At 33.5% G+C, this 13,141-nt stretch overlaps 1 protein-coding gene across 3 annotated transcripts; it reads left to right on the top strand.

Annotated features, from left to right (window-relative positions):
* The first annotated feature begins 396 nt into the window (after positions 1 to 396).
* LOC121328138 (ankyrin repeat and SOCS box protein 9-like) lies at positions 397 to 9,882 on the top strand. Of its 3 annotated transcripts, none has more exons than XM_041272653.1 (7): positions 397 to 667; positions 3,311 to 3,390; positions 4,331 to 4,438; positions 5,320 to 5,470; positions 6,195 to 6,329; positions 6,927 to 7,112; positions 7,605 to 9,882. In XM_041272653.1, exons 1-7 carry the CDS (start codon positions 604 to 606, stop codon positions 7,751 to 7,753), a joined length of 873 nt encoding a protein of 290 aa, XP_041128587.1. In that variant the 5' UTR covers positions 397 to 603; the 3' UTR covers positions 7,754 to 9,882. The 3 variants fall into 3 exon arrangements, with proteins under 3 accessions (XP_041128587.1, XP_041128586.1, XP_041128588.1); XM_041272652.1 differs by lacking the exon at positions 3,311 to 3,390 and adding an exon at positions 1,984 to 2,066; XM_041272654.1 differs by lacking the exons at positions 3,311 to 3,390; positions 6,195 to 6,329 and adding an exon at positions 1,984 to 2,066.
* Positions 9,883 to 13,141: the final 3,259 nt, after the last annotated feature.

The following is a 13,141-nucleotide window of genomic DNA, read 5'->3' as shown; positions in this document are numbered from 1 at the left end:
TTCTATTAGTAGCTCTTATATCTTGCAAAAGTATAATGTCTTCCCTAAGGTATTGTAAGCGCATTAGCTCTCCCCTTCCCTAGATTCTGTACCCTCTTTGTTTTGACACTGTGGACCATTTTCCTGGGTCCAGCCTGCAGCAGGTCATTGGGTTCAGTATCATATTACTGAACTCCGCTCAGCAGGCTCCTCTTGTTACAGTGCTCAACCCATCCATTATTCTTTAGCTGTTGTAACTTTTCCCGGAGGGCAAATTTGAAAAACCTGTTACACAGGATCTTTTTCAAACCACAGATAGTGGCAAAGTGTTAAAACCAACTTCCTGTGCATTGAAGGAAAAGGAAATGACATCAGCAAACCAGCAGAGAGTTGCTGCTGAAAAGAGAACTGGGCGGGTGCAGTCTATGTTGTTGGCCCAAGGATAAGGTTGATGTTTTGTTTGGCAGCTCTTCTGCATGAGTTCTGCATTTCTAGCTACAGTATGCTGCATACCAGTTCAGGCATGCAATAATTCCTATCCCTGACAAGACTTGGATTGTGATTGGAGAAGTGTATGAAAGCTGCAGTCTTTTCTCTCTAAAGTTCAAAACTTCAAGATTTGGGATGGCTGGAGAGAAACAGAATGATTTGTCAGGCGGTAACTACTTCTCCAATCCATTAATGAGCGGTAAGTGGCAGTTTATACACTTCAACTTATTTTGTGCATATGAAAGCAACAGAAGTATATACATGCAGATCAAATGAGCTGTTCATAAGACGTTATAGATTAATGGTTGTGCACAATTTACGCAAAACCATATATACGTATGGCATGAGCCAGCACAATGCTATAATTATGTCTTTAGTGCGTGTGTGTGTATATAGATTGAAACTATATAAAAATAACCACATGAACATAATTTAGACATTTTACTTAATACCATGTAATCAACGAAACTACAAAATGAAAAAAACAGTAGTACAGTACTTCATCTGATTTTAAAATGTCACATTTTTAAATTTCTGTCATTGTATTACAGACGTATAAAAGTGCAAATGAAATGAAAGTGAAACATAACATTTCTGTTTTGCAAAACAATAAAAAGAATACTACATTTACTATTTAAGAACACAGTATATATACAGTTCCATCAATGTCTAAATCAGATTGGTAGTTTTAACCTGAATTGAAGTCAAAGTAGACGCTATAGTCAGAGGTGAAAGTAACTTTAATTTCTTACCTGTGAAGTGTTATTTTCAGGTATGTGTTAAAAAGTGGTACTTAGTGCACTGCGCATTACTAAACAGTTTCCGCTAAGAAAGCATGGAAGCGCCCATTAAAATCTGGTACATTATGCTGTTTTCGGTCTTTTACATCATTTTTAAATGGAAATTAATCTTACTTTCCAGTCTTTTACTTCATTTTTAATGTAGTTTATCATATTTTTCCACCATTAAGAAAATAGTATGAGAATATTTATCATATGCAATACATTGGGTCTTGTACATTTATTTAGTGGTGCAACTTTACTGTCTGTTTCCAATTCAGGTTTGCAAAAAAATATGTATAATTAATGGTAAATGTACCTCTTTTTGACAAAAGGAAAACACCTATCAGATCGCAATTGCCGATTGCACATGTACCAAAATCTGACAGCTCACGGTTTGTATTCTGACAATGTACCACTTTCTGACATTGCATGGGTCAAGTTTTTGTACGCATATCACATTCTGACGGTGTACCACTTTCTAACACTACACCGGCTCTTTAATCCGTCTGTATTCCAATTCCAATTCTAAAAGAAAAGATAGTGACAGAAAAAGTTGAAAAAGGCATGCAAATAGAATAATCTAGCCAGAAAAAATAAATAGAAAATCTATTTCTTATTTGTTTTTATTATTTATGCATTTCTTCCTGAGGGATATGAGACAACTTCTGTTAGGTAAACTGTTCCCCCACTACTACCACTAGTTGAATGAAAATTGATTTGAGTTTCTTTCAAGGACTCGGACACAGACTTGATTACTCGAGTGATGTGACTTGGATTCAAACAAGGACCCTGAAGACTCCTGATAAATACTGTTATGTATGTATTTATTTATCTATCTATCTAATATAGATAGATAGATAGATAGATAGATAGATAGATAGATAGATAGATAGATAGATAGATAGATAATGGTGTCAGATAAGAATATCAAGCTATCAAAAGCTTATCTGTTCTATATGTATGTAAATGTGTTCTAACTTATTATAGAACAATACCATGTAGAAAAAGTGAACTTTTTGTGTTGAAATAATCTTTCATTATCATCAGCAAATTATGAGGTGAGTAAGAACAGGAACACACTCCAACAGCACTAAATATTTACTTGTAAGTTTTTCATTTAACTAGAGAGTGGACAGACTTTGAACTGGTTAAAATTCCCGGGACAGAGCTTGGCTTGTAATCTGTTTGGCTCATCTGTTTCAGGTTATTTTTTCCCCCCATTTATTACAGCAGTGAAAAAACACAACAGCAGGAAGCAGGCAGATTTTTAGGCGCCCTGCAGCTGAAAACTAACTTAAAACAAATACAACAAATTTGAAAAACAAAAATATCTATGCCCTTCTTTTCACCACCAGGAATTTCAGTTTACTTTATGCTCTTTTATTTTATTAACCTATACTTGGTATGGGTATGAAATGTTAGCATAAGTCATCTATTCTTCTGTTTAGACTTTTCAAAACTCAAAAGTTGAAAGCACTTCTGTATTCTTCTTGGAGCTGACAGAATCATGGTTGTAAACATGGTATATGAGAGCGTAACTATTAATCTGTCCCACCACAACACATCTAGTGGGGGCTTATCAGTAGAAATACTACAGAACTGATGTTGCATTCCGTATAGCAGCCTGTTTACAATAAATGTAATATTTCGTAGCCATACCAAGTTGGTCATTAATTACTGACCCAGTAAAAAAACAATCAAAAAATATTGTTGAAAGAAATTTGCAACACCGGCTTTAATTACATTTTGGTTATGGTGCTGCTGCCCTTACTACATTGTAGTTTTATTCCAACCATGCATTATTGTTTTAGAATTGAATTTAATTTAAAACACATTTACTTCATGTTCTTTTATTTCTGCACAAGACGTGGTAGTCAACCTGAAAAGATCTGTCTTGGTAAAAGTATTGGAATGATACTGTATGTTAAAATAATAATAATAATAATAATAATAATAATAATAATAATAATAATAATAATAATAATAATAATAATATGTGCAGATACTCTATCTATTTTGGCCTATAAACCACCTTTCCACTTTTTGTTTTATATTTTAAGATTTTGCATCTGATTGGTCTCCTGTTCATGATGCAGCCCTTCATGGACGCCTTCTTGCACTAAAAACCCTTATTGACCAGGTAGCACCAGTTACATTATTAAACATTAACCAGCGTTTTGCAAAAGAAGTTTTTCTTTTATTTTAGTTTGTTCGTGTTTACTTTAATTAACTAGAAATGAACACTAAACCGAATATGGTCAGTTTCACCCAGTCCAAGCCTCATATTTATCTAGTGTGCATACACACATTTTTTCATTCTGAAGTGTGTGTATGCACTTTTACCCACAAGTCTGTGATTTATTAACAAAGTTCAGTGAGAATGTTCTTAGATCACACCCGGGTACCATGCAGAGTATCATTCCCTAGTGTTTGGTGCTTCAAGGTCATTACTTTGCAACACATTGTATCTGCTTACGTTTATCAATGCTATAGCTATAATATTCATAAAACTGGAATTCATTTGATTTATTTTTAAAGTAAAATATTGTTAAATATATTGAAATAGGTACATTTTTCCAGTGTGTTTTGGTTAGTTTTTAATGTTCTGTTTTCTGTTTATTTTGTAATTGTATGTGAAATGCAACACTGTAAGCCTAGTCTTTTTTAAACAGTCACTGTGTGGCTGGCTTAATGTTAAAGAATAAATGCATTTTTGCATCCAAATGATGGTCTTTTGTCTAATCGATTATGATATGATCACACATCCTGTAGGTGATAAATAACTCAAAACTGACAAGAATATAAATTTACAATCTAAGAAATATAATGGATATAAATAACATCGATTTGCAATTGTATCTTAAATCTAGCAAATACTAAACACTAAATAATGAACGATAAAACACAACTGCTGTATTAAAGCAGGGCATGCTTGTTTGCATTGTGTGCTGTAAGTCAGTATTGACATATATTTAGATCCATACAAGTAAACTCTATGCATGTGTTATTCTTGTGTATCAATTTTTAACCCCTGCAATTGCTTTTATGCATAATAAAGATGCTCATTCCCCCTCTTTCAGGGTTCCAGTGTAAATCTTCTGACACTAGACCAAGTTTCACCACTCCATCAGGCCTGTGTAGGTGGCAATGCTGCCTGTGCAAAACTTTTAATAGAAAAAGGGGCTAAAGTAAGTATTTGTTACTGCATATGAATGAGTAACAGGAAATGGCAACCAAAAATAAACTACCTCTGATCTATTCATTTACTCTCCAACCCTACAGCAGTACAGATGGACTGCCACACATGTGAATAACTCTTTTATATTTTCTGGCAACAGAGCTTCTATTGTTTTATGAACCATTTCAAAGACACATTTTAAACCGCATACATTTCTAAACAGAAGGTTGAAAATATCTACAGACTTGTGTTGCAGACAATGGGACCCTTTCTTAGCCTTACGCTTGCATTGTGTCCTACTCATAGTGGGGTTGGGTGGGGCCTTTTTATCTGTAACACAAGGGTTTGTTATTTCAGTTATCCAAATACTGTGTGCTCTTCAGTTGTAGCTGCTAGCCATAGACATGTGTGATATAAGCTCGACCAGCCAAAATGGTTGTATAGTAACAATAGCCAATGCCATTTAATAAACTTAAAAATAAGTGTTTCTAGACACAATATAATATAATATAATTAAGAGAAGAAGCAGCCTGTGCAGAGCACCAACTGTTTTGATAAGTTTCCTTGTTTTGGGGGTATTTGGTTGTTTCTTTTTTATGAAAGCTTAGGAGGGTTAAACTTCTGAACACCTTGTTGAATTTACTTGAAAATGTGATGGGGGAATGAAACAGGCAAATTTGCAATTGACATGAACCATTCCTCTAAAAACCTCCACAAACACCTTTTTAGTTAACATGTTTATTTCCACCCTCCTTAAATACTGTGTGTGTGTGTCTATATATATATATATATATATATATATATATATATATATATATATATATATATATATATATATATATATATATATATATATATATATATATAATTTATTATTTTTTTTATACATAGGTGAACTCAGTTACAATTGACTGGAATACCCCTCTGTTCAATGCCTGTGTCAGTGGAAATGTTGCTTGTGTGAATCTGCTCCTACAACATGGAGCCAAACCTCAAGCTGAATGCCATCTCTCTTCACCTATCCATGAAGCAGCAAGCAGAGGTTAGTTTTTAGTTTAGTTTTTTTTTCTTCCTAGTTGCTCCACAGACAGTACAGTGACAGGTTACACATGTCAAAGGTCATTGACAACGTGATAAATTGTGCAATGGTATTGGGCTAATCTTTAGGGAGTTTTATTTGTTAAAGTAAAAAGTCAAATAAGCCCCCTTAAAAGTTGACCACAATTATGTTCCAGTTTACTATACATGCTCTATGCTAACACTATCTATTTAGCACACTTTACTTTGGCAAATCATGTTTTTCTCCATGCTTTACTTACCTGAGGTTTGCAATGCTTAACTGGGCTTTATCATTATTTCACTATGCTTTTTCCATGCTATACCACAATAAACTTTTACAAGAGCTAACTTTATAGCAGTGACGACTATATAAAACCGTTAAACTCTCATAGAACGCACAGGGATTTTTTAAAAGATTGGCATTACTTTTAGATAGCCCACTTCTGTCAACTGGAGAAGTGTTTCTAAAATAAATTTCTCTACTAAACCACTGAACTCTTTGAGATAACTCTCTTTTTGCTGTGTGCTCTGCAATACAACACTTGAAACAGTTTGAGTGGTTGATAGTGAAATGACTTTTTAAGTATTCCTTTGTACATGTACTTCACATATTGTTGTTGTAGAACATTTAATACCCTGAGATATGAAGAGATATAACAGTTAAGGTGTTCTGTATCGGTATTGAGAGTTATTGTACTGTTTTTTAGGCCACACAGAGTGTTTGGAAGCCTTACTGCATCATGGGGCAGACATTGACCACAACATTAAACATTTGGGCACACCTCTCTACGTTGCATGTACTAAACAGAATTTGGAATCTGTCAAGAAACTTCTGGAATTAGGTAATATGGTATTATGCAGTATACAAGTAATTCATCTTTAACTATAAAGTACACAGAAATTGTCAATGAATGGCAAAGATATAATGTGCTAAATATTTATTTAAAACAGCTTCCACAGGATTGCCATTAATGAGAGTTTACATCTACAAACCAAATCCTTTAAACACAATGAAACAGTGGTGTCTTAAGGATGGGGGGGGGGGGGGGGGGGGGGTTCAGTTCTTCAGAGGGAATTCAGAGTTTTCTACCTGGATATCTATAATGATCTCTTCTTTGAAAGAGTGCCATGAGATCATGGTTTAGTGTCCCATCCAAAAAACACAGTGCTGGTGCTTTGGTTGAGGTCTAGCCCAGGGAGGAAATGTGTGTCTTACTGAGTCACCAACACAAGCTTACACACAGCATTTGATTTCCCTTGGATATGTACTGACTGTGCCAGTCTGAGCAGACTGTCAGATTCCAAGGTGGTTCTGTATGTTTTAAAAAGGATATGAAAAAGTACACAACAGAAACTCAAAGCAAATTTAATCCGTAAAACCCAGTTACAGTTTCTGTCAAAATAATCTCTCTGTTGACATTTAAATTCTTTATCTTAAGGTGCCAATCTGAACACTGAAGGGGACACTCCACTTCACGCAGCCGTAAGAGCCTCAAAACCTGACTTAGTTCAGCTCCTGCTGGACCACGGAGCCGATGTGAAAGCCAAGAACACTGAGGGCAAAGAACCCCTGGATCTGGCGGCCCCAAGCAGTGAAGCAAGGAGAATTCTCATGCAAAGAGGAGGTATATTGAGCCGATTGCTGTCATTCAAATCACAATGACAGCCTACAGTCCTTTTCATCATTTCAAAGTTAACTCCTTTGTACTATGTATTTAAAAAAAAAAAAAAAATAATACATGCTTGTATTATTAAATTCTAAGAATCGGAAATAATGTACACGAGCATACTTATCTACTTATTTCATATACACGGTATGATATTGCTAAAGTAAGATATTGTATAATTTTCAGTTTATTCAGTTAATTCTAGTATCAGCTAGTATAGTTTAGTATCTTAATATAATTTCCCATGAACCAGCATGGGGTAATAATAATAATAATAATAATAATAATAATAATAATAATAATAATAATAATAATAATAATAATAATAAATCATATGCAGAAGCAAATAGACATAAACTATTCACCTCTTATTATTATATCTCCAACTACACTGAACGCATTTTCATTTTGTTGAACAACTTTAAATGCTTCTTTGGCATCTTTCTTTAGGACCTCCCTCCTTGATGCAGTTGTGTCGTCTATCTGTTAGGAAATATTTGGGGCGAAGCAGATTCCAGGAAATATCCAGACTGCAGATCCCAACCGAGCTAAAAAACTTTCTCTTGTACAGATACCCTGAGATGGGAACTAAATCTTAAAGGTATTGTGGAACCAGAACATAATTTGTATCAATAACGACAGGCCCTTTGCCAGACAGTTAAAAAACAGACCATAGAGTTAACATAGAGAGAGTAATTAATTGTATTGTTACCATTCATTTCTGCTGCAGTACATCTGGCAAAATAGTAAAGGCAGAATTAGGAGTGTGGGTGTAATGGGTGTGAGTCATTATGAGAAAGACAAAGGTATTGCAGTTGGCACACTGGTGTTCTGCCACTTTTTGCTTCCTTTGGGAACTTCGCGTGCTCTGTGCATGTTTGTTTGCTACCTTTGCATACTGGGCATGCTCAACACATCTACTATGCCAGAAATAGGTACCCCACCCAACCAATAGATGAAAAAGATTTAGAAGGCAAGATACTTTAATTGTACTCTGTTTCTTTATTAATAATATTATTACTTTTTAGATTGGAAAATATTGCAGTTGTATCTGATAAAAACATTCCTAAAAAAAATACTCGATAATTATTACACTTAAACTAAGCATCTCAGATCGCTCAATTAAGTTAGTAAAATATGTTATACTTTTTGTGACAATAACTTTATTATTCACATTGCTCTTTAAAAATGGAAAATTGCAGTTTTTATAAACTTGTGTGTTTACTGACTACCCTCCCCCCCCCAATCGTAAACACATCACGTGACGGTTTGTTTTCGTTTCACTCTGCCCATGTTTTCTGTGAAAAGTACAATATTAGAAGGTTTTTTGTGATACATGAAGCACAACGACAGTCAAAGAATTTGCAGTCAGTATCGAGTTCTGAGGTAACGGTTTATTAATTTTAGGTTGTAATCCACCTTTTACACATTTTCAATTTTAATACAATTCCAATCTTTATGGCAGATTTATTATAATGGCTTTTGCTGATAACTGCTGTACTTCATCAGCACATCTTTTACACACTATATTTACCTTACCTGCTGGGGGAAAGAGCACAGCCTCTCCAGCCGAACACACACCCCACAGAACTAAATATGAACCACTCCACTAAATACAAACCGCTCAGCACTCAGGTAAGGAAAAGCCTTCCTATTCGCATGTTTTTTATTTTTTAGGGGGAAACCACAGGGAATGGCTGAGGGTAGCCCTTCCTCCAGGGTCTAAGTGGTCAATTCCCATTTCCGCTTCCCAGAGAGGCTGAAACAAAAGAAGCAACACAGTAGAATAAGACACAGAGCCTTTATGCTCTTGCTGATGACATGTTGGTTAGAGGCGGATTCTCCTTGCAGAAAAGCAACCAAGTTTACAATTCTGGTTCCACAAAACCTTTAAAAAGATTTGGTGAATCTGCACCAGTGCAGTTGGAAAAACTGTCTATGAGTAAACTGTCTACTTCTTAGATGATCGCCAAGATTATACCTGGTCTGCATTAAATCATTTACATTTTGGAGTAAAAGGTGTTGAAAATGCAGTCTTATTAATTCAAACTTTTTTTTCTTTTCTTTTTTTTTTTAAAAGAGAAATTGAACATTACAATTTAACAGTACCACTTAGCAAAGAACTCTGTTCTGGAGAATAACGACAATCATAAATACAAATGCAAAAACTTTCAAAGAGGTTTCTATGTTTTTAAATTACAACTGTGAGACACAATATTACACAATACACAAGGGGGAAATACAACTAACTTTGGTATTTTATAATGTATGTTACAATGTTTTTTGTTAAAATATCAAGTAAAAAATATGATTTCTTTTTTTTTTTTTTAATGCTGTAGGTCACTCATTGATGTGTGTTTAACAAATGATATTTCTGTCAATGTACTTTTATTTTACAATACCTATTGTTGCTTTTTCATGTATTATATATATAGATTGACATTAATAATAGTTTTTATTTTTTAAAAGACACTTTTAAAGGCAGTATTTCAGCCTGTAATGAGGATGAAACACATTTGCATTAGCTGTTTTAATTGTTGTGCTGAACACTGCTGCATTTCATTTCTGGCTTTAGGCTGTATTATTTCAACTATGAAAATTACCTCCAACATTAGATGCCATCCTTTTCAAATGAATAGACAATGTTCACCTTAATTAGAGTTATTTTCTATGGAGAATGTGATTCATGTATCATTTACACACACACACACACACACACACACACACACACACATATATATATATATATATATATATATATATATATATATATATATATATATATATATATATATATATATATATATATATATATATATATATATATATATATATATATATATATGTGTGTTATAGTGGTGGTGATGGCATTGTATAAATGTGGGTGTGGTTGGTTGATTGTTTAGTTGTTTGATTGTGTAAGTGACTAATGTGGCCAGGTGGAGATTGAATAATTCATTGTCAATCAGCCCTGGCCACATTGTAAAAAAGGAGACAAATGTATATGTACGGAATCCCTGAAGACTGCATTGGACGGGCACAAAAAGCCCTTTTGGAATTGACAACATATCTATATATATATATATATATCTATCTATATATATATATATATATATATATATATATAGATAGATAGATAGATAGATAGATAGATAGATAGATATAATTACGGTTCATGTTTAAAATCACTAAATCTATAGATTAACTGGTAAATATGTATATTTACCAGCTCAGCGGTCATTGTATACAATAACTAAGGAGATGGTAGTTATGCTACAGCATTTGAGGTGAATTTGGAAATAAAGTAATGTCAGTCAGGGAGCTTAAAACGTTTAAAAAACTATATATATTATATATTTATAATAATATATATATATATATATATATATATATATATATATATATATATATATATATATATATATATATATATATATATATATATATATATATTACACACACACACATACACATCATATATTCTGCCATAATAGATAAAACCTTCAGTATGCATTCCCTAGTAATTATATATAAAGTAGTTGTGATATTATTTTCAAGCTTAATATGATCTTGTGTCATTATATGATTCTATCATTGCTCACTTGCCTTACTGCAAGCTACATAGCCACCATAATACTGACAGCAGAGGTATCACTGATATAGCAGATATAGCATTAAGAGGTGAGCACATGACTATAAGGAAAAATTATTTCAAATAATTTTTTTAATAACTTACTTATGCTTGTCTTAGATATTCTCTTGCATTAAGATTGATATCCTGTTATCCTGATAAAATTCAAACAACCCTTTGTATTAAATACATATTTGGCAACATTTGTTCAGCGGGACCCCTGTCTCGGGGGGGGGGGGTCATATGCATCATGTAAATACTGTATTTCAAATAGGAAGAGTACTGCCTTCTGGCTTCAACTTCCTGTGACCCATATGAGGCAGGAAGTGACGGCCCCTGCTCCTCTAACAGATCACTGTCTTTGACAGGGGCCATCTTGATTGGGGAAGGCTTCTAGAATGGTTTCTAAACCTAAACTTCATATTATAAAATACGCAAATACGATAAGAGTTAAAAACCATAAAGATTCTTTCTAATATTGCTCACAAAATAAGACAGAAAAGATGTAGAAGTTTGTTGGGCAGCAAAAGAGAAAAGAAAATAAAAAACAAGAAGAGAATGAGGATTTTAATTATTAATACAACCATTCCAATTTTATATTTTCTAGCCTTTTTATACCATCATAAACAAGCATTTCCAGTGTATAACTGATGAATTCTCACACCAAGAAACAGCAACTACTGCAGTCCAATTAAAAGCACTAGAATAGCATAGTAATATCATTATTCAATAAGACATGCTGATTAAATTAAATCCCTTCTGCCATTACTTTTTAATATTAAAAACTACAAGTACATAACTGATTGATGTAAAAGAGTAGTCCATTTTGACTTTAATAATCAGGAGGCAAGTATTCTTTTGTAATGGTGGAAATTGAAAACAAAGAACACAAATTACACTCTCCTAAAGTAAACCTATCAATTAGAAGGCTGACTCTGATGGCTTTTGAGTTTAGAAAATATTCAAAAATCTGTTTGATGTAATGTATGAATTATTTGCTTAACAAAGCGGATTAAATAAATTACTTAAGAAGAACAACACATGCAACTCTGCGTTTGAAATATTCTTATAGGAAATGCACTCATAATAACTTATAAAGAACTTTCTTGACAATTCCCCTCTTATAGTACTATTCAAAGACTACAAGAAAAATGAAACATGAAAACAGACCTCCTACAGGAATGAACTAAATCAGTGTGATCAAATACACAGTTTTTATAACTTAAAAAGATGAAATGTCCAAACACAGAGGCAGAATAATGCAGTTTAGAGTGAATGCTCACTTTTGTTAACTCAAATATATAATATAAATCAAAACCAACACCCAAGCAGAGCTATCATCGTGTTTGGCAGGGAACACCTGCTGTTCCCGCAACAAGCCTGCTAACCAAAGATCTGGCTCCTCTTTCACACAGATCGCCCCCCAAATTGGCAACCAATTAACCAATTTTGGACGATATTGCAAGAATACGCACAACAAAGTAGGAAACTAGGAAAAACAATGTGTCGTCTATTAAACCCTACAGTCTGTTCAGTAACACATTCATAATGTGAAGTTGACAAATCATACAAGAAAAAAAGGGTCAAAGTTTTAATTAATAAGTTACACAATGCACCACAAGATCTCGTTGTGTGGGCCAGTGGAAGGCCCCCTTAAATGACATCTCTGAGAGCAGTTTGTTTTAATCCTTAACAGCCTTTCATGAAAAAAAAATACAAAATAAAAAAAGTAGAAATAGCATTTTCAAGGGATAATTAGTCCAGTCTAATTGACTTTAGTCTACAGTTGACAAATGAAATTTTAAAAAATAATGCCTTTCTTCCTAAAAGTGGTGAGGCCAAACTCAAAGTCCTATTCTGATTCCTTATCAATTTCCAGTTTGGGACTCTATGGGAATGTCTTAAAATGTAATGTCACCACTGGCAAATGTTTTTCAAAAATCTTTACGAATATAGTAAACCAATACTAAAATGCCAAATGTGTTTTATTACATGAAAAAATAAATCTATATAGCTACAAATCTATTTGTATTTATGGAGCACTGCACCACATTTCTGAAATGAAATCTGTTATATTACACACTGGCTTATCAAAATGAATGTCTTTTTTCTTTCTTTCAGTATAAATCTGGACTATTTTGGTTGCAGTATAGGATGATGTACACCCACATGAAAAGAAAAAAAAATATTTGCTCCGAGGATACTGTTAATATTGATTTGCAGCCAGTGTCCCTAAAGGCTAAGATAATAATAAGTAAAAAACAAAACCTAAACATATGGCATTGTACGATCATTCAGTGCACAATCCCTTCATCCTATAATTTAGCAAATGCAATATCTTTTAGCTAGAAGGCAT

Source organism: Polyodon spathula, chromosome 15 (assembly GCF_017654505.1).
Source record: "Polyodon spathula isolate WHYD16114869_AA chromosome 15, ASM1765450v1, whole genome shotgun sequence".
Taxonomy (NCBI): domain Eukaryota; kingdom Metazoa; phylum Chordata; class Actinopteri; order Acipenseriformes; family Polyodontidae; genus Polyodon; species Polyodon spathula.
The sequence above is the reverse complement of the archived record's forward strand: the minus strand, read 5'-3'. Positions and strand labels throughout refer to the sequence as shown.